General features: G+C 46.7%; 1 protein-coding gene across 7 annotated transcripts in view; it reads left to right on the plus strand.

The window, feature by feature from the left end:
* Nucleotides 1–22,725, plus strand: part of AGAP1 (ArfGAP with GTPase domain, ankyrin repeat and PH domain 1) — a 567,532-nt gene that overhangs the window by 381,823 nt on the left and 162,984 nt on the right. For 4 of the 7 annotated variants that reach the window (XM_065917019.1, XM_065917020.1, XM_065917015.1 and 1 more), the window contains exon 11: nucleotides 48–216. In XM_065917019.1, coding sequence (XP_065773091.1) covers nucleotides 48–216 — 169 coding nt within the window. Of the gene's footprint in view, nucleotides 1–47; nucleotides 217–20,003; nucleotides 20,163–22,725 lie in introns of all 7 variants that reach the window. The other 3 variants (XM_065917018.1, XM_065917014.1, XM_065917016.1) reach the window with 1 other exon arrangement.

Here is a 22,725-nt window from a genome sequence, read left to right on the forward strand (position 1 = left end):
GAAGGTCTCCCTTTTAATCTCTCTTGGATGTTTAACGTTTTGAACAGGATTACATGCAGAATGTTCACGGTAAAGAGATTGATCTTCTGAGAACCACTGTGAAAGTCCCAGGGAAGAGGCCCCCCCGAGCCACGTCGGCCTGCGCACCCATCTCCAGCCCGAAAACCAACGGCCTGTCCAAGGACATGAGCAGCTTGCACATTTCACCAAATTCAGGTAAGCTCACAGCCGACCTGCCGAAGAGATCCGGCCCGACTCCAGCAATGGGTGGCCCCGATGTGGGAGACAGTGCTGAGCTTCTCGGGTTAAGTGGAGGCTTCGCCCATTAGGCTGTAGGCTGAGGGACACACTCTCATGTCTTCGTGGGTGCTTGTTCCCCCTACACCCTTGGGTCCCAGGACTGCCCACAAGCAAACTGGGGCTCTTTGAGTCACAGATGCATGGACCCCTAGGCTTTTCCGGGGCTGGGCGGTTGAAAGTTGCATCTTACACGTGATGGAGGATTTAAGGGCCCTCTGAAAAACATCAATTCACTGTTAGAGTGTCATGGATTAGTCCTAACTAATTTGTCGTAAATGTGTATAGAAAAATGGAAATACCAGTTTGGAGCAAGATTTAAAGGAAACCATTGGACCTGCACAAAATTTCAGACTCTCTTGGTTTTGTATTGTCACTGTTATGTCTTCTTCAACACAGCTCTGGTTTTTTGCATTCTCTTTTAAAGGAGAATTTGTCTTTCGTTCATCGTCAGAGAAAATCAGTGTTTCAGTGTTTCTCAAAATAGATGTGTTGAGAAATTCCCAGCCTCGGGGTGCAACGCAAGCCCTTCAGGGTATTGTGGTTCATTGTTGTTTAAGAGTCTTGGCCAACCATGCTCTGGCTTTTGCCTTCCGTGATTTCTTATCAGGGGAAGGGTGGTGAGAAGAACTTAAAGTCTTCCTACCCACAAACTCGGACTCCTCCAACAAATGGAATCCCTTCACAGATTTCAGTCATTTCCTTTCTTATCTGCAGCTTACATCCGATTTTCTCAAAATAGATTTCTGTGCTGTAGTCATTCCTAACGTGTGTCCCTGACTCTTAAACACGCTGCCTTTTTTCCTTTCTGAAATGCTAAATGCTTTTAAAGAGGAATGATGCTGACCCCATCATTCCACGGTGTGAATGACATTGTTGGCAAAAGGAGGCTAATAAAAAGGAGATAGAATTTGGGGTCCGCCAGCCTGTGTTCTACCGCCAGTTGCTGCGAGGTGCTGGGTAGGTAACTGCGCTTTCCGTGAGGCTGATCCGGCCTGGCCTGCCTCCGTCACAGAGGTGTGATGGCAGGTACTGCGGAAACTCACAAACACCACACAAATGTCAGCTGTTGTTACTAATCAAAGTAAAACTGGGCTTTCTCGTAACAGAGACATTAGTTCACTCCAGGAAGCAGATAAGGTTACCCTATGGGATCTCCTGGCCTACTGACCTTCCTTTCAAGAGATATATGAATTTTGCCTTTCAGGATGGTGTGCTAACTTTATGGGAAGAGAGAAAAGTGCCCAAGAAAAAAAGTTTTTCTATAGTGAATAAAAAGCTGATGTCATCATTAATCTTTTTGTTGTTGTTGTTCAAAAAGTACTTATTGAGTATCTGTCCCATGCCAGGGATTGTGCATTGTGTGAATCCCAAGTTCCTGACCTCCAGAATTTCTATGCAAGGCAGTCACCCTTTCAACAACTTTCCACTTCCCCTTCTAACCATCATGCCACGTCTCTCCATTTATTTATCCAAATCAACAAGCATGTATGAAGTTTCTAATGCGTGCTGGTCACTGTCCTGCACTCTGGGGGAGCAAAAATACGAGGTGTTATCCCTGCCTTCCGGAATCTCAGCCTCTGGGTGGTGGGAGAGATGCGTAGATGAATCAGTGCAGTCCCAAAGTCGGGGCAGGTAAGGGGGTGTGAAGGCCCAAGGTGATGCGCTTGGCTGCACCCCAGGAGGTGGGACAAGGCTTCCAGGGAATGTCCATGGGTGTGGGAAGAAAGGGTGGGAACTTACCAGGCAAGTAGGATGAGGAAAGAGTCCTGACAATTTGAAGTCGTGTGGGCTATGTGAGATTTGGGGTTTGAACGTCATCTTGCGATTTGTGCTCTTTGGAGCTTAACCGCCACTTCCTGTCCTAAGGAAAATGTCTTGTTTGTTAACAAACAGAAAACACACCAAAGCCATTATAAACCTTATCACATCTGCAGGAGATGTTATGTCGTGGGCCTCAGCCAAGGGATGGAGTTCGCAATGTCCAGTTGCCTTCTCTTTAAGAGTCTTGCTGTTGGGTGACTGGGAGGCACAAACGAAATCCTTTTTCCATGGTCGCACCCTTGGTTTATTACAACCGGGTAATCAGCCTACACTGGGTGCATTGCCATTCAGGGAGCCCGGTAGATTTTCCATCCTTCTTGGAATACAGGTAGAGACTTGAACAGTGCAAGTTCAGTGCATGAAGCAGGGCACCCAAAGCCAGTGCTCTGGGACAACCCAGAGGGATAGGGTGCGGAGGCGGGCAGGTGGGGGATTCAAGATTGGGGGCAGGGGGGACACATATATGCCCGTGGTCGACTCATGTTGATGTATGGCAAAAACCGTCACGGTATTGTCATTATCCTCCAATTAAAATAAATTAATTAAAAACAAAAACAAGTAGGGACTCAAAAGTGGGAATATGACATCCGCCGGAGCCCAGCACCACTTAGGGGAAGGAGGCCCCTCCTGGCCACAGGGCTCCCGGCTGTGTGGGGCCCTCAGCTAAGCCCTGGACAGTGTCATCAGCGGGGGTCCAGCAAGAGTGATTTCTGCCCTGTTGTTCATAGAACTGTCTCATAGGAAGAATTCCAACCCAGCAAACTTAATTCAAAGTAAATCATTGCTGCTTTTAAGAAATGGATTTTTTTTTAGCTGAAAGATAGGCATTAGTTATTTTAGAGCAACTTGACAAAGAACTTACCACACTACTTAACCTCATCTTTCACTGTCAACTCATTAGAATTCTGCCATTTTGGTCTAGAACCCTGGATTAACTGATGTTTCTTTTTAGCTTTTTTGTTTGTTTGTTTCTATTCATTTTCTATATTCATGTTATTGAATCAGATTGATGTTTTATGCCTTCCCTTCTAGTAACTTTTACATTCACATAGGCCTGACCTGATATACACTTATTCTGAAGTCTTTGTGCATAACTTACTAATGTCTTAGAATAAAAGCCTGTAGTTGAAGTGACTCAGTAAACAGATATAAACATTTACAAAATTCTTGTTACACATTTCCAAATTCATTTCTAAAGAGGTTTTATATAAAATAAACTGTCTATAAAGTGAGTGCTCATTTCACTTTTACTCACTTTTAGAGTCTATGCTAATCTCACAAGCAATAAAAAATATTTCACGCCTCACTTATTTGGTTTCCTTCGGTTCGTGCTGAGGTTGAACATCACTATGTCTTTCGGCCATCTGTGTTTCTCATCTTGTATTGTTTAGATGTCTCCTTTGCCTGTTGCTGCACTAGGCACTTGTCTTTTGCTTATTGACATGTAAGATCTCTTTGTATATTAAGGATATTAACATTCTGTAATATATTTTGCAGATACTTCCCCAGTTTACTGTTTGCTTTTTTGATTTTATGGTCTTATTTACATATAGAGGTTCTCCCCCTTTGGTATATAATAAAATCATAGGACGTGTACTCCTATAGTTTCTATTTTAGGTATTTAGAAAGCCTTCAATAATCCCGAAATAAGATCATAAATCACACATATATATTTCAGAACTTTATAATTTTACTGTTGTTCCTTTTCCCTTTTTTATATTTAACCTCTAATTTGTTTTAGTCTATTATGTGTAATAGGAAACCTAGTTAAACTTTTTATTCAAATACATAACTAATTCTTCTTTCTCTCTTTGTTATTTCCTTTTGCTATTTATTGACTCTGTTTGTCTCCTTTCTTGTGCAACTAACTCATTTAATCAAATTAATTACGTTTCTGGGCTTAAAAATTTATTCCATTGACCTACTTTCTCCACATTGTGTGGATTTCCTCCACTGCCTTAGATTCATGGCTCGATTTATACCTGGTAATATAACCTATAACATAGTTTCTTATTACTCTTTGATTTTATAGTTTTTCTTGGTTATTGCCACCCATTTATTTTTTTTCCAATAAACTTCAGAATAACTTGAAACCTTCTCTTCCCCCTAAAAATAATCTCATTGTGACTCTAATTGTCATGCTGTTAATCTATGAATTAGTAGTAGAGGAACTGACATCTTAGCTATATTGAGTTTCTTATTCTAACACATTTCTTTCCCATTTATTCAAACTTACTATATACCCCTCTGTATGTTAATTTATTCTATTACTGTTAGGATATACCAGATTACTGTTAATCCATTCTATTACTTTATAATTTTTGGTGAAATGTGAAAGTTATATTTGGGGGGGTGTCTATTATATCATCTAATTGGTAAGAAATAAGAAAGCTCTGAAATTTTGTATTTTTTATATCCAGCCATCTTAACTCTTTCTTAGTTGAAATAATTATCCAGATGTTCTCTTAGTTTTCTAGTGTGCAGTCATGATGCATTCCACGTTTCAAGTCTCATGATGCCTAACTGTGTCGATGTTGACTTTTAGATTGTCTCAACAAGTGTGATGATTTGGGCAGTGTATTGCTCTACCTCCTGTACCATCCCCTTACCATCCTCACTGAGCCTGCTGCCTGCCCAGCCCTGATTAGTGCTCTGGAGTTCCAGGGGGTGGAACAAGACCCTCCCTCCAAGGGCTGTACACGCCAGTGGGGGCTGGAGGAGTCAGACGATAAACACACAAATAAGACCACTGAAGCTGGTGGGTCTAAAAGGGGCAATGGGATAGAAAATTACTTGGGGGCAGGGTGAGTCTTATGCTATTCCTAGTACTGGGGAGTGGTTTGCCAGTATGTAATGCTGACTACATATCAGACATTGAAATGCTGGAAATCTGATGATTTTAACATCACGTTTTGCCAGGGGGTTGGGAAGGAGGAGGAAAAACACATTGTCATACCTGCATACTGCGGACCCAGCCTGGGTCTCATTTTGGGACTTGCGAGTTAACCAGAGCAGAAGGGCTGCAGTGAAGATGGGGAGGCTCCCGACTCCACTGCAAGAGGAAATTACAACTTACTATCAGGGCTTCCCAGGTAGCTCTGTGATAAAGAATCTGCCTGCCAAGCAGGAGACACAGGTTCAATTCCTGGGTCAGGAAGATGTACTGGAGAAGGAAATGGCAACCCACTTCAGCTATTCTTGCCTAGGAAATCTCATGGACAGAGGAGCCTGGCAGACTGCAGTCGCAGAAGAGTCAGACACGACTGAGTGACTGAGCAGCAACAAGTACTATCATCAGAAAGATTTAAGAGGTTGCTTCTTGTATTCACAAAATGAAGCAAACAGAAGAATATATGAAAAACCTGAGGAGAAATTAAGGGGGAAAATTGCAAAAATAAAAATGTCAGTAAATGGATTACAAACTATAAAGAACATGGCTAAAGATACTGCTGGCAATCAAGATATAACAGAACAAAGGATGCTGGAGAGAACCAAGAAAATGCCAGTGTCTTCCCATTTGAAGAGTCAAGTATCAAGTTGGATGGGAGAGTAAGCTCTGTCAACATGGACAAGTTCCCCAAAGCATCCAAGTTAAGGAAAGACTGAGGTTAACCTATCAAGGAAGAAAACTCTTATAGACCTTGGCCTTCTCAAGAGCAACACCTTGTATTTGTTACATGGACAAATCATTTTGAATTTAGAAGCTTATGTAGAGTCAAACTATTATCAATCAAGTGTGAAGGCAGAAAGAAAACATTTTTGGATAACATACATGGATATAGGACATTTCCCTCTCAATGAATTTTTGAAAAAATTACTTCAGCATCCACTCCAAGAAGAAGAAGGAGAATCCAGAAGATATTTATTGATTCAGACCTGGTTAAATTCCCCCTTCCCCATCACATCGTTCCCTTCCTCCAAGATCACTTTCTCAGGATGCCCCGGGCAGCATCTGCCTTTTCCATTCTTTTTATTTATTTGTTTTCAGTTTTAGCTGTGCTGGATCTTTGATGGTTTGTGTGGGCTTTGATGGTTTGCGGGGGGTACTCTCTGTTGCAGTGCACAGGCTCCTCGTGGCTGTAGCTTCCCTTGTTGTGGAGCGGGCTTCAGTAGTTGCAGCTTATGGGCTCGGCAGTTGCGACTGGTGGGCTCTAGAGCACTGGCTCAGTAATTGTGGCTCACTAGCTTAGTTGCTCCGCAGCAAGTGGGATATTCCCGGACCAGGGATCGAACCCACGTCCCCTGCATTGACATATGGATTCCCATCCACCACACCACCAGGGAAGTCCTACATTGCCATTCTAAGGGAACCCATCAGAAGTCACATTTTAGAGAATCTACGTGTCATTTCAGGGATGCTTCCAGAGAAGGTGGAAGGGCTTCCACTTCCCTGGTGGCTCAGACGGTAAAGCGTCTGCCTACAACGTGGGAGACTCAGGTTCAATCCCTGGGTCGGGAAGATCCTCTGGAGAAAGAAATGGCAACCCACTCCAGTACTCTTGCCTGGAACATTCCATAGACGGAGGAGCCTTTTAAGCTACAGTCCATGGGGTTGTAAAGAGTTGGACACGACTGAGCCACTAAACTTTCTGAAAAGAACTTTTCCAGAGAAGGTGGTCAAACGTCCAGAAATACTTTCTGACATGAGTTTTGGGCCAGGTTGGTAGAACTGTATCCACATATGACAGAATACAGAGTTATGTCAGCTCTGACAGTTATTTTGACATTTCAATAGAAAGCAGGAAAACGTAAGGGCCAACAGTGCAGGCTTGGGAGTCACTAAACTGAATGCTGCCTCCCCCATCGTAGGACCTTCTGCAGGTGTCTCTAAAGCCCCAGCTTCTCATCTCGAAAATGGGAGAACAGTGCCTACCTCCATCCCTTTAAAGATAACACAACCTGTGCCTTTCCAAGCCTGACTCTTCAGCACTGGCTTAGGAATCCATCATGATAGTCCTGCTCATCACCAGGGAAGAAAAGGAAGAGAGTTGAGAAATTAGGTCTTTGAATTCATTTTGCAGGTGCCATTTAGCAGTTGGGTAGACTTAGTGGCTTAGACTTACTAAACCCCTGCCCCCCACCCCCCAGCTCCGCCCACGATGGCAGCAGGAGATGTCCCCATCAGGACGTCCCCGAATCTCCACGGGGCCCCCTGCTCTGGTTCCGTGTGTCCACCTCTCTCTATTCCCGTCCTCCCCAGCTCCTGATTGCAGCGTTCCATCTCAAGATGACAGCTGTCTTGTGGTCCCCAAAGTGCGTCTTTTGTTGGCTATTTGTGGGTGTGTTTTCATCCTCACCAGACTGATGCTGGGACCTCTGTGAAAGGGGGGGAAACCTTTCCCCTCCCTTCTCCACCTCCCCCCCACGCAGGCACCCAGCGGTTTCGCAATAGGAAAGCCATCCCCGAGGGTCGAGCTGATTTTTTTCCTGGGGTGGGGGGGAGGCAAGGATCTCAACGTGTTTTGCGGACTGAACCGCCGTTGACATCGAAAGTCTCAACCATGCTGTTTTCCTCCACACTTCAGTAATCAGGACATCCAGCAAACCCATAAAAAACCAAACTAATAGCATGAATATTCAGTGACCTAGAATACTAATTATTGTCATGAATATTAATGTGATCGGACTTGCTTTTTCCTCTCCTCTTTCTCTCCCGTCCTCTTTCTCCCTCTCTCCCTCTCCTCTCTCTCTCTTTTTTTTTTTTTTCCACTTAGCCGGCTCTAAAGATGGGTCATAATGAGAGCATTTAAGAGGGAGCGCGCTCTCCGCCGTGACAGGGACTGGGGTAATAAGGAGAGCTTGATTAACGCGGAGCACTTGGGGGAGAGATGAGAGGCTTCACGTGGGCCTGATCGGGGGAGGCAATGAGACACCGGCGGCTCTGTTGCTGCTCCCGGAGATTAATGAGGCCTAAGAGTGCATTAGGAACAGTGACAAAGGTTTGATCTAATGGGCTCAGTCATTTTTCCTTTGAGTGACAGACGCACAGAAGTAATTGGCTGTGCAGAATGGCAGCTCATTGGCGGTACTTAAGGATACATTATCCCCGTTGTGTGGCCCGCAGAGGCTGTTTATCAAAACTGCTCACACTGCAGACGCCGAATCGCTAAGCTGCTGCTACAGTGGTAATAGCTATTAAAAAAAAAAAAATCACGCAACATCAAAACTGGATCCGTGGTTGTCTCGTAGAAACAAAAGTTTTTCTTTGTTTAGTTTCAGATGGTCTAGGAGACATGGTAATAACTCCAGAGCCTGTTCCGTGAGCCGGATGAGCGATCCCCTCCCGGTGGTCACGTCTCAGGCTTGTTAGGACTTCAGAGCCTGGCTTCTCACCCCATCCCTGCCTTGGTCACCCGATTATCACCCACACCCTGGGTTCTGTTTACAGCATGAACCCGCCGGTACATAAATTGGACGCGTCGGCTAAACTCCTGTAACTTGGCGGAACGCTTGCAGACGCTTGCCTTCTTGGTTGAGAATTAATTTGCTCGAGAATACCCCCCAAGTCAGCATCACATGGTGAGGTCTGCTTGCATAAACCAGGTTTCAGTGGGCTAGGTTTTGGTGGCTAAGTACTAATTCATTATTTTTAGGTTAAAAATGTCTCGTGGGGTTTCTCTAAGACTAGAATTTGAGAAAGTTGGTGACATCTGAAGTGAAATGACTCAAGCTATTATTTAATTCAGCGTCTTCTGCTCTTAGGAGAAATGCCTTCTTACTGTTAGTTGTTTCTCTGTTTATACGTTTTCCCCACTGAGGTTTAGGCAAATGTGTGCTATATGGTTTGCGGCATTAAACTGTAAACTCTTTGAGATGTAGACCACTATTTCTCTTCCTTTGTTTTCCTCTCCTAATGTCATGACCTGGCAATTATTTTTGCATGAAGTAAATATTCTTGGATATCACCCGTCATGTGAGATGTAAGTGATAAATATTGAGGGTAACTATTGTCGACTTTTAGATAACAGTTCCTCCATTGCAGTATTCTGTGGTTCAGACCATTGGGGTACAGTTCATGTAGAAATCAAAGCCACACCTTCCAGTTTAAGGAAACCATCTTCAGTCATTTAAACTCCAAATGGAGTGTTCCTTTCTGTAAGAACTGGCAAAAGCAAGTTAATTCTTGATGAGCTTTGTTATAAACATACGAGGGATGTTGGCAATACTAAGTTGTACATCTCTATGGGAACAGATATTCCAATAAGTAAATAAAAGTTGCTGTAGAGACTTTCTCCCCTCTCAAAAATGTGTGTGTTCGGTGGAGAATAGGATTTCAGCCGTTGATACGATGCTTTCATGATCAGCAAAATAGTCAGCATGGAAGGGCTATAGGAAAAGGGCTAGGGGAGGCAGAGCTCTGAGACAGACGTCAGTACATGACCCACGGTCTTCAGGAAGGCTGGCCAGGGCCTTGGCTGGGACCAGGGCCTCAGGTTAGAGCCTTTCTGTGCCAGAGTCAAGTCCATGGTTGGCCTACTTGCTACGTAACCATTCCCACATTGGCAGAGGAGAACCAAGTCGTCCTCATGTTTTACCAGCCCCGAACCTTGTGGCCTGGCAGTTCAAGTAACCACGCCTGCAGAGACCTTGCCTCTCTCTGGAATATTCCTAGTGAGGAGGCAACCCCAAAATGTCCTTGACTCACAAGCAAGCAGCCCCCTCACATCCTCACAGTTGCAAACATGGGGTCCCTCAGCGTCCTCACTGCTCACAGACAGGGTCTCCATTCAGTCCTAAGAGACGATTCTGTGAGACCTGCAGAGGAGAGGAGGAAGTCCAGGTGGACAGGCCTGCGCGTGGGGCTGTGGTATGGGCATCACGGCCACCTCCATGAAAGGGCTTATAAGATGCAGTGAGAGCCAGACACCTGCCCTCAAACAGTGCGCTGCTCAGTCACAGGGAATTTTGTGCAAAACATACCTATTGCATATATCAGATGGAGAAGGAAGAACATGTTAGAGAAGGGACTGAACAATTAAACTAAGTTCTTGAGGGCATAGAGTCAAATAAGGAACTAGAAGACAAGATATGAGAATCTTGGACTTTGTATTTTATAAAACATTATTGAACTGAGTCATTGGAAAAGACCCTGATGCTGGGAAAGATTGAAGATGGCAGGAGAAGGGGATGGATGAGATGGTTGGGTGACATCAGCAACTTGAAGGACATGAGTTTGAGTAAACTCCGGGAGTTGGTGATGGACAGGGAAGCCTGGCGTACTCCAGGCCATGGTGTTGCAAAGAGTTGGACACAAGTGAGCAACTGAACTGACTGTGTGAGTGTTAAATTCATGTTTTATTACTTAAAAGAAAATCCTTAGTGTTAACCTCCTTTTGTGTAATGTTGTCATACCTCATTATAACCACTGCATATAAACTTGTTCATGGAACCTGTATTGAGAAATGGCTTGTGGCTAAGGAAGCATCATGTAAATAAGCACAAGTGGTGGTTGCTCTCCGTCAGCATCTTCAGAATGCGTAGTTGCCACGTGTTCATCACTCACATATAAACAGGCAGGATGAGAAGTGCCAGTGTCATCGGCAAGAATAAATGCCACACCACTCATCTGGAAGACGCAGGCTTTGTCTTTGAAGTAAATACTTAAAGCCGTTTCCAGTTATTAGCACTTACCTTCTGATGGGCTTAAGGGTGTCATCCTAAATCGTAGCAGACATCAAATTCTATCCGTCCCCAAGGTGGTGCGGCGTCCCAGCGACGGGATGTAAGTGGGATGGGCCATGGATGCTCCAGCTCGCCTGTCCTCACCGTGAGGTCCTCTCTTTCATCCTTTGCTTGCATTAGCCCCGAGCACGTGATTTCTTCTCTTTCTGTCTTTCACTTTATCTGCTCTACTTCTGATGACTTCGGCATTACCTCTGCTGGGGAGACTCAGAGTGAGAAGAGTGTTGTCAAGTTGGCCCAAGGCTAAACACTGTACTGGTCTGTATGCAGGAGCAGGGGTTCAAGAAACACTGTCCAGTGAGTGAGTGCTTGGGCTCATGGGAAGTGTTCACTAGAACAGCGAAACACAGATACAAGGCAAACAATCTGACAACTTACACACGCCAGAACGCCACCACACAGGAAACAGGAGTAGAATATCCAGACTTTTTAGATATTAAAGTCAAACACAAATTAGCAGTGTCACCATTTTTGCTGAAAAAAATTAAACTGTAGGGAAAAGGAAAACTCACCATTGGCAAAATGAATAACAACTACCATCTTCAGAAGCTTAGCAGTTGACAAAGTGCTTTATATAATTTGGTCCTTGTATTATTAACCTCAGGGGGCTGTTATTATTATCTCATCATTATGATCATCATCGTTACTGTTGTGTCCATTTTACATATTATGACCTGACTTGTTTGTTCAGGTTCCATCTTCTTTTAGCCCACTCAGTTCAGTTCAGTTCAGTTGCTCAGTCGTGTCCGACTCTTCGCGACCCCATGAATTGCAGCACGCCAGGCCTCCCTGTCCATCACCAACTCCTGGAGTTTACTCAAACTCATGTCCATCGAGTTGGTGATGCCATCCAGCCATCTCATCCTCTGTTGTCCCCTTCTCCTCCTGCCCCCAATCCCTCCCAGCACCAGGGTCTTTTCAAATGAGTCAACTCTTCGCATGAGGTGGCCAAAGTATTGGGGTTTCAGCTTCAGCATCAGTCCTTCCAATGAACACCCAGGACTGATCTTTAGAATGGAATGGATGGATCTCCTTGCAGTCCAAGGGACTCTCAAGAGTCTTCTCCAACACCACGCTGGTCATTAAGAAAATTAATTCATAGCATATATCATGAGTCAGAAAGATGTTAATGCTGTTTGACCCAATCATTAATATAACTCTTCTAGGATATCAGCCTAAGGAATTGTCTAAAAGTAGATGTCCCTTGCAATATTGTTTATAGTAATGAGAAATTTCAAACAGTCAAAACAATGCAGAGGTAAGAAAATGGCAGGTTATCTCCATTAATGGCAGGTTATCTCCATTCATGGCAAGTTATCTCCATTAAATCCTAAGATGTTATAAATCTAAAATTATTATGAAGGTTTTGGAACAATAAGGAGAAATGCATGGGAAGTTATATTAAAGAAGTGTAATAGAATATTACATCTTTTCTGTGATCATAACTAAAAAATATGTGCATGTCCAACAATGAGTTGACCTATTGGATGCGATTCTGGTAGACTTCTAATTTACATTATCTGCATATCTGTATAACCTTGCAAAATAAGTATAAGTAATTCCTACAGCAAAGCATACTCCCATTTTTTTCCCCCTTGGCATCATCTTTAGAACAGGGAGAAATTGGTATAAAATGAGCTATTTCCACATTTTAGGAAATAACCATGGACTGTCTTAATTCCAGGATTTTCAATTCTGGGCATGGCCACAATATTTTATTTAGTAGTAATTAGATTTGTCATTACCCGAGTCTGGACTCTGTACATTCTTTTTTCTCCAGTAAGCATACTGCAGAAGATATGTAACCAAAAAATAAACAAAATACATAGCATTCTGAGAAACACAAGATTCCTATCTCAGTGGTAAATGTGTTGAACTGTGCTCTTTTACAAAACAACTGTCACATAGTGCTGAGTCCTGAACGCCTGCATCTTTAAGAAAAGCTACTGAAGGTGTCCTTGGGAAAAAAAATATCCTCTTAGCCTGAAATCCTGGTTGCCAAAAGGAGGGCAGATTTCCAATGCAAATAGTGAGGCGAATGGGCCCTCCTCACAGGCACTTAAATCATTTGTATCTCACTTTTTATGGTAGTGTTGTGAATTATATTATTTTTGGGTTTATAATTAGAGGACAGAACAGATGGCGAAGGCCTAGTTTGAAGTGATGTAGCCGTTAGGAAGGCCTCCACTGTCCCGACCTGATTCCAGCCAACCTGGTTTTCCCTCCCATGCTCAGAGCGGGCTGGGCCGTAGTCATAGGTTTACATGGTAACCTTGAACTCTTGAGTTTTTTTAATAAGATTTGAAGCCACATAGGAATGAAAAAAAGGCCTCCAAGAGCAGTCTGTATTTCAAAGGGTGAGACCTCCAAGGGAAAGAGTGAGTGCCTATCAATCTTTTTCCTATAATTATGATTATTTTAAAAAATTACAAAGTCCCACAACAGAAATAAAGGTCTATTTCATACTCACGCACTCACAGAATCCTCTTTGGGTTTTTCTTCTCCACTCTCAGACTGCATGAAACTTCATTATCACCATCACCAAGAGTTTCTGCCCTTTTCCAGGCTGACTCACCAGTAAGCCAAATGCCAAGTATTGTTTTCCCAGTTGAAGCATTGGTAGGAAGGATCAAATCTCATTATTGAAGATAAACCAAAATCAGGACATGCAGTGAGCAGAATTCTGTATTAAAGAAAAAAGATTGTTGATGAATCTCTATTTGAATGCTATGAAAAGCCTTATTTCAGGGTATTTTTTTTTTTAATCAGGACAGGCTATTTTAATGTAATAAGCCTATAGCTTAAAAGAGGAATTCTGTCTTTGATGTCATTTGGCGAATGAAAACATTCTTGTTCAATAGAAAACCAGCATCTTTTTCATGCTTGTGTGAGATCAGGCAACATACTGATATTCATTCAGCTATAAATGCCATATTCACTTTGAAATGCAAATTGTTTAAAGAAAAATAGCATATGGTGGAGGTAAGTACCTTTTCAAATCAACTCTCACACTTTAGGGATGTAAGTAAAGCTAAAATTATTCTTGGGGAAGAATCTGGTGCTTTTGACACATGGAAGCTTGCACTAATCAGCCGGCCCAGTGGGCACACACATCTCCATATCAAGGGGCTGGCGTGAGGCTCCCTGGATTAGCATCGTAATGCAGCCACCCCTGCCCATCAAGGCCAGCGGCCAGATGATCCAGAGAAGGGGTCTTTGAGGAAGCAGGCTTCTGAGTTCAGCGTGGACCAGGAAGTCGACCATGTCTGTCGTGATAATGCAGACCCTAGGGGGGAACACTGAGACGATACCAAAGTGGTCCCTTTGTGCCTCCCTTCCTCTGGATGCCAGCGTCCCGTACTTCGTAGGGCTGGACCACTCTTAGGGACTTAACGCTGGTGAAACTGTCTCCTTGCTCCTTGATGACTTTTTCTCATGCTTCCTGATCTGACCTCTGCATTCACAAACCATTCAAAAGAGTTTTTTCTTTTCTTTTTTTAAGAGTTTTTTTTGAGGTGGGGTGGGGGGCACTAAATGATATTGATATATACAGTGAAGTCACTCAGTCGTGTCCGACTCTTTGCGATCCCATGGACTATAGCCTACCAGGCTCCTCCATCCATGGGATTTTCCAGGCAAGTGTACTGGAGTGGGTTGCCATTTCTTTCTCCAGAATATACACTTAGAAAGCACAAACTCCTAAGTTCTAGCTAAGTGTATGGGGCTTCCCTTGTGGCTCAGCAGTAAGGAATCCACCTGCAGTGCAGGAGACACAGAGATGTGGGTTCCATCCCTGGGTTGGGAAGATCCCCTGGAGAAGGAAATGGCAACCCACTCCAGTATTCTTGCCTGGGAAACCCAATGGACAGAGGAGCCTGGTGGGCTACTGTCCTTGAGGGTCACAAAGAGTCAGACACGACTGAGCAACTAAACAACAATGTGGGTGACGAGCATGGAGGTCAAGTTGCAGCAGGTGGCCGGCAGCCCAGGAAGCCCCCTGGGTCCCATCCCTCCACTGCCTGCATCTCCCCCTACTCACACATGAAGAGGGGGGGGCCTCGTCTCATATCCTGCTCTACAGTTGGGTTTGCCTGTTGGGTTTGCCCCGTTGTATGGTTGTGTGGGGACCAGGACTGGTGGTGCCCTGGGCTTTGTCTTCTGTGGGCCCACATCCTGTCTGATGTCTGTCCTGCGGTGGCCCATGTCACAGTCCACTCCATCTTACTGGTGAGGATCTCCCATGAGATCCCCGTGGTGGATGGATGGACATTTCAGCTGTTTCTAGTGTGGAACTATTCTGAATAATTCTGTCATGTACATTCTTATACATGTTGTTCTGGTGGATTGTTGGTGCATGTCTGTGTGATTTTTTTTATCCTTTTAAGTGTGTTTAAAATTTTTTATTGAAGTACAATGTTATTATGCAAGTTACAGGGATAGTGAGTCACAATTTTAAAGGTTATACTCCATTTAGAATGATAAACTATTGGCTATATTCCCCATGTTGTACAAGCTTATTTTATACCTAATAGTTTTTGTCCCTACCCCTTCCCTCTCCCCACTGGTAACAGCTCCTTTGTTGCCCATGTGTCTGCTGCTTTGTTATACTCACTTTGTTGTGGCTTTTAGGTGCCACGTGTGCATGATATCATGCAGTATTTGTCTTTCTCTGTCTGGCTTATCTTACTCAGCCTAACGCCCTCCAAGTCCATCCATCTTGCTGCAAATGGCAGAATTTCATTCTTTCATATGCCTGTCACTTCAGTCGTGTCTGACTCTTTGTGACCCCATGGACTGTAGCCCGCCAGGCTCCTCTGTCCATGGAATTTTCCAAGCAAGAATACTGGAGTGGGTTGCCATTTCCTCCTCCAGGAGATCTGCCCAACCCAGGGATCGAACCTGCATCTTTTGCATCTCCTGCCTTGGCAGACGGGTTCTTTACCACTAGCGCCTCACAGGAGGATTTGCTCTGGGGTTCAGCTCCTGAGGGGGCCCCCAAGGAACCAAACTGGAGTCTCTGGAGTGAAGAAACTCCCAGTTGGCACTAGTGGTAAAGAACCCGCCTCCTTTGCAGGAGATGCAGGTTAGATCCCTGGGTCAGGAAGATCCCTTGGAGAAGGGAATGGCAACCCACTCCAGTATTCTTGCCTGGAGAATCCCCATGAGGAACCTGGCAGGCTACAACCCATGGGGTCGCAAAGAGTCAGACATGACTGAGCATGTAGGGATAAGAAGATCCTCGCCAGCTGGCAGGCCCTTGGCATGTGCTTGCCTAAGGATTCCACACAGCTGTTTTGGGTCTCATACAGATTCTGCAATCAGACACCAGGACCACACAGCCTTTACAGGAATTTCTTCACTCCAGAGACCCCAGTTTGGTTCCTTGGGGGCCCCCTCAGGATCTGAACCCCAGGGCGGTCCACCAGCAGCATAATGTGCTAAAAACGTCATTCAACAAGCAGCTGGAAGTTGAAAAACCACTTGTACAATCAGCGTCATCACATAGTTTTTCATTAGCATGTACATTTGTAATGAATCCACCCCTTCGCTTTCCTATGGTAGATGTTTGACCTTAAGACGAAGAGCTTATCATCCTAAGATTAGCCCTTTATTGAATGTCTCCATTTGAACGTTTCCTGTTTCCCTGATCTGGAGTTGAGGTTGACCTCGGCATCTGAGTGTGTGTGGACACTTATTCCTGGAGTCTGGTACCGAGTAGTCAGGGATAGACACACTTAGATCATCCCATCCACCTTTTGATGGAAGCAAATGTGTCAGGAGGGTTTGTGGCTGGTTGTCCTCGGAGCCACACCCCAGACAGAATGAACAAAGGAAAAGTCACCTAATCAATTAATCAGCCCAAAGACGGATAGATGGTGAACTTATTCTTGGCTTTTCAGGTGTTTTGGCCTTGTGTGCCTAAAGGTAGTATGAAATGAGATTTTGTGGATAAATCCCACACTTGATGGGCTTCCCTGGTATCTCACACGGTAATGAATCCACCTGCAGTGCAGGAGACCTGCATTCCATCCCTGGGTCAGGAAGATCCCCTGGAGAAGGAAATAGCAACCCACTCTAGTATTCTTGCCTGGAGAATTCCATGGACACAGGAGCTTGGTGGGCTTCTGTAGGTCCATGGGGTCACAAGGAGTTGGACATGACTGAGTACACACAGGCCCACCCTTGATAAGGACTTGTCAGAGATACAGGTGGGCACTGAAGGGAGGATGGAAGCATCGCCTTAACATTCTCACCAAACAGCAGGCATCCCTGTGGGCAGCCCAGCCTGGGGTGGGGGGGGCTGGCTCAGAGTGGGGTCACAGCCCACATGCATCTTATCCCTGTGCTTTTCCTCCTGTTTGCTTTCTTTTTCTTTCATCCACCATAAAAATGTTAGCATTTTTTTTCTTGGCCACATGCCCAGCATGTGGGGATCTTGGTTCCCCGACCAGGGAGTCCAACCTGCAACCCCCCTGCATTGGAAGCTTGGAGTCTTCACCACTGGACCCCCCCAGGGAAGTCCCAAAAATGTTAGTGTTTTTCTGAGTTCTGCTGATGAAACCAGAAAAGGCCTCAGCGCCTCGGGAGAGGTTGTGAGCCCCTCTTAAATGGTGGGTGCATGAGACGGGCGTCCCCACAGGGAAGAGAAGGCTGAGGACCACACCTTTTTGGTCAGAAGGGTTTCTTTACAAGGGGACGGAGGTGTGGGCAGAGGGACGCCAAGGCGTAGTGCAGGTGGCAGGACCACCTGCACCCACCTGCACCAGCAGGACCACCCCGGACCCAAAGGGAGAAGAGGGGGGTGACCCCCAGCGAGCCTCCAGCACAGGGACCCCCAGGCACCTGCTCAGGGAGGGAGCCAAGACATGTGCACCCCCACTTCACACTCCAGTATTCCCACCTGGTCCAGCCGAGCAGGGAGCCAGAGGTACCCGAGCTGATGGATGCTGCCCCGTGGGTGTCCTCCCCAAGAAGGGAGAAGGTGCGAACAGAAGGTGGTGGAAGACTCAGGTATCAGCGCAGGGGAGACCCTGCCGAGCTGCCCGAGGGGAGCACCCACTCAGCTCCTGTTACAGTGCCCCGTTGTGCAGGGATCTGGCCGAAGTGCACCCAAGGACAGCTCCCTAAGTGATGGCAGGTGGAGAAGACCCCGAGGAGCGTGTGCAGTGGTTCTTCGCAGTGCCTTGCTGAGCCTGGGTGCCCCATCCTTGTGAGATGCCACACATCTGGCCCCCTGCTGCCCCTGGAGCAGGTGCCAGCGCTGGTTTTGATGCTATCATTCAGGACGTGAGACTTTCCATGTTCTTGGGGCTCGAGCAAGTCCTAGAATCAGAACATCCGAGCCAGGAGGCAGACGGGAAGCTGGCTGGCTGAGGACCCCCGAAGCTTGGCCGAGGAGCCAGGGCAGGTGCACTTCTCAAGAGCATCTCTGATCTCGGTGGTCCTTGGTGCTGAAGAGCTTCCGCTGTAGTTTTTATTTCCCTTGCAATATTCGAGATGCACCCACTTTTCACAGCAGCATATAGTTGGCATCGTTTTTTAAGGTAGAAATATATTTTTAAAAGCAGGATCTTTCCACTTCTTTAATCGCTTCGTGCAATGACAGTGAGGGCCTTGTTTGTGGCAGGGCCCTGGTTTCCACCTCTTGCTGCTCACCAGGACCACCAAAGTTATTCTGAAAAATGTGTGTTCCCTCGAGTTCTACCCGCCAGACTATTGGAAGCAAAATTTGAATTTTTTTTTGCAGTTGCTATTTTTAAAAAAGCTCCATGGGTAATTGGCCAGATTTGGGGACTACTAGTATGCTCTATCAAAGAAGGCAATGGCACCCCACTCCAGTACTCTTGCCTGGAAAATCCCATGGACAGAGGAGCCTGGTAGGCTGCAGTCCATGGGGTCACTAAGAGTTGGACACGACTAAGCAACTTCACTTTCACTTTTCACTTTCATACATTGGAGAAGGAAATGGCAACCCACTCCAGTGTTCTTGCCTGGAGAATCCCAGGGGTGGGGGAGCCTGGTGGGCTACCATCTATGGGGTCGCACAGAATCAGACACAACTCAAGCGACTTAGCAGCAGCAGCAGTATGCTCTATGTATTTAAAATCGTGGGCTATGAAAACCTTTTATGGAAACAATTTAGAACTTAATTGGTTCTAAACTAAAAAAAACAAAAACAAAATGGGAGAAATGTTTAAAAAAAACAAACGCTTAATGCCCTGAAAGAGCTCCTTATAGATCCAGCGAACTCTCTAGTAGCAAGGTGTGATTGGCTGAGCTTTAGAGAAAGGCGCTTAATTATATTTTTGGGTCTGAAATTGTGGTGACAATAATTCACTCTGATGTTGAGCAACTGATTCAAATCATTAGGTATAAAATGGACCCATTTTTCACTACACTGCATGCTGTGAAGTTGCCAAGATTATTTTCCCTCTGTGTAGCCTCTTTTCAAGGTGAAGAGTAAACTTACCTGGTTTAAGAGCCTGACTCTGCCACCCATGTCGCATCTAGGAACTCTGATTTGTGTTGATAATAAAGTATGGCTGTCCCATGAGAATAACTTTCTGGCAGCAGACAGTGGAATCCTATTGGCGATGGTTTCGCTTGCACCGATACGTCTACGCAGCAGGACTCCTCCAGGATCCACCTTGTCTCGCTGGCCTGCTGGAATATCCTTGTTTAGCCGCTCAGCCGTGTCCAGCTCCTTGCGACCCCTTGGACTGTAGCCCGCCAGGCTCTTCTGTCCGTGGAATTCGCCAGGCAAGATACTGGAGTGGGTTCCTTCTCCCGGGGATCTTCCTGACCCAGGGATCGATCTGAGGCTTCTGCATTGGCAGGTGGATTCTTTACCCTTGCGGCCCCAGGGAGGCCCCGCCGGGAGTAGTTTTTTCTTTTTTTCCCCAAAAGTGGGTCTCCTGTCTTCACCGCGGCTCCGTCTAGAGAGGGCGGTCTTGCCTTGGCGCGCGGTGGCTGCAGCCACCTGAAGACTTGGGTTCCTCCGTCGAGCACCGTGAGGCTTGCTTCTCCCTGCTTTCCTCCGGAGCGTCGTTGCTTCCGGCGTTGCCGCTCCTCTCCGTGAACCCGGAGGCCGGGTGCGCGCGGCGTCAGGTCCGCGGCGCGCAGGCGCGTAGCCCCTAGACTAACTGCCGGCTTCGGGTGGGCACTGCGCGCTGGCGTTCACCTGACTTGTTTGTTCCTAGGGAATGTCACTAGTGCGCCTGGGTCCCAGATGGCGAGCGGCGTCAGCCTGGGCTCCTTCAACAGTCGAGCGGACGGCGTGCAGCAGCGGTCCTACTCTGTCTCCAGTGCCGACCAGTGGAGCGAGGCTACGGTCATTGCAAACTCAGCCGTCAGCAGTGGTAAGAGAGAGGCACGGCCCCGCGCGCCCGCGGCCGCCTCGCGGTCCTCGGTTGTAAACCAGGGGCTGGACGCGGCGCTCTGCTGTGAGCGCGGCCGCCCTGCCGACGGCGTGCAGCCCGCCGTCCACCTGTGGAGCAGTTGTGTCCTCGATCGGCAGCCTCACCCACGTCATCCCGTGTCCCGCTCTAGTGGAGGGACGCGGTGGAGGTTCGCCGCACTTGACAGATTGGGAAACTGAGGCTTTAGGAGAGGCTGTGCCCCTGCTCACACGTCCCTCCACGAGGTGGCCTTCATGTTCCAGCATTAACGTGGAACCACTGTAGGTGGTTAGGCTTCACTTTTTTGGCATGAAATCAAAACACATAATTCTTCCTGCTTAGCCATTGGCCCAGGTTCCTGGTATATCCTCTTAAGTTTGGGAGAGTCTTCCCCCTTGCTTTTTTGTTCTTTTTTCCAAGTGTGGACATCTTTTTGGGAAGCAAATGTGCTCCCGGGAAACCGTCTTGACATATGTGTGAGTGCATGAATTATGCAGCATCGAGGCCCCGCTTACCGCAACATGCTTTGCCTGTGGCATTTTTGTCTGTGGCCTGTTCACCGGTATTTAAAGGAATTCCCACTGTAGTGCGTCATCTATCAGACAGGGTTTTAGAGTAATTTTAGCATAATTTGTTCTAATTAAAAGATTGAGCATCAGGTCTTCCCTGTAGACCCAGCAGCTGCTGCCGCAGGACGTGTACTTTGGGTAAACAGCTTCCTTGTCGCCAGTTACCCCCACACTCCTCCGTCAGCCACCGCCAAGCAGAGGCCTTAAGGAGTGGCATCTCCAGGCCCAGGAGGGGAAGCGGGGTCTGGGAAGGCAGCACCAAAGGATGCTGTGATCTCGCAGGCCTGGGGTGTACACACGGCCTCACCCAGGGCCCAGCACCCCACTCCCCGCTCCTTCCTCAGACAAAACGAGATGCTTCCGTGGAGGGCAAACCTCTGCCTCCAGCCTCTTCAGGGGCCGGGCGTTTCACTTCTTGTCTGGTATCATGACAGTACCTCCAGAAATTCAATGATGGGGTTGAAATCGTCATACATTAGCCGCCTGCAGTTTATTCCCTTGTAAGGTGACCCATGTGCGTTCACAGTCATCGGGGCCCCAGAAGGCCCAGCGTTTCAGCAGACGGGGCTGTATTTCCAGCAGAGACCCTCCCCGCTCCACCTGCCGACCGGACGGCCTTGGCGGGCGACCTCCGTGATCTTAGCTTCAGATGGGTGTGTTCTTCCCGCCCTTGTGTGGTCCTTAGGTGTGCAGGGCTCCGAATGCCTGTGGCTTCTGTCCCAGAAGATGTGCTGTTGTTGCCACGGTCACTTTTTTTTTTTTTTGGAGGGGCAAGTAGTCCACCTACTCGTTGTTTTAATCGCTAAGTCGTGTTTGACTGTCTGCAGCCCCATGGACTATATCCCGCCAGGCTCCCCTGTCCATGGGGTTTGCCAGGCCAGAATACTGGCGTGGGTTGCCCTTTCCTTCTCCATCACACACTTATTTGCATTGCCCAGTTCTCTGCAGCGTGTCCATTTTTCAGTTAGCATTGTCGCTGTCCGAGCAGGTTTATGCCGTCGCCGTCTTTCTGAGAAGGCGCGCTCTCGTTTGAGGGTAGGAGGAGCTGACCTGGGCCTCCTCGGCCCGGTGCACACACCGCCCTGGCCCCGCCTTGCCCAGCAGCTGCCCCCGGCCAGAGCTTTCCTTGTCTGTTGAGAATTGTTGAGCACCCAGTGCAGCCTGACTAGGGCAGCAGCCTTTGGGCTTGGTTCTTTATGTGCCATAAGAGTTATGTTTGGGGAGTATAACTATGTAATAATATAGAAGAACAAGTTTCACCCCAAGTGTTGGCCTCCTACACACTCAGAATATTTTTTTAGGAAAAACATTGGAACCAGCATATGAACTTAAAATCCATTCTTTACAAATTCTCCGTTTGCACAGAGACTCGCTAAGGGGGCTTCCCTGGAGCTCCGGTGCTTAAGACTCTGTCCTTCCAATGCAGGAGGCACGGGTTCGATCTCTGGTCAGGGAACTAAGATCCCACATACTGCAAAGTGCAGCCCACCCCCCCCCCCCAAAAAAAAAACCACCTTACTAGCTAACTCTCCCTCTACCCAGTAGTTCTTTGCCTCTGGTCACAGGTGTGAGCCAAAGCAACCCTGCAACTTCTGTCTCATCAGAGACTCCCCGATTTCTAGACCCTTGATTTGGTTGGAAGCCTCTTCCCACGGAAGGTGATTGCCTTGGTCTGTATAGTTCAGTGCAGTTCAGTTCAGTCACTCAGTCGTGTCTGACTCTTTGAGAATCCATGGACCACAGCACTCCAGGCTTCCCTGTCCATCACCAACTCCCGGAGTCTACTCAAACTCATCTCCATTGAGTCGGTAATGCCATCCAACCATCTCATCGTCTGTACAGGCATCTTTATAAAGTACCTGTACGACTGAGGTCACCTCTGGATGCATGCTGTTTATAAATTTACCAAGCGATTTCTCACACGCTAATGCCCGGCTGCCCATTGTTCTTTCATG

The sequence above is a fragment of the Muntiacus reevesi genome, chromosome 1 (assembly GCF_963930625.1).
Source record: "Muntiacus reevesi chromosome 1, mMunRee1.1, whole genome shotgun sequence".
In the NCBI taxonomy this organism is placed as follows: Eukaryota; Metazoa; Chordata; class Mammalia; order Artiodactyla; family Cervidae; genus Muntiacus; species Muntiacus reevesi.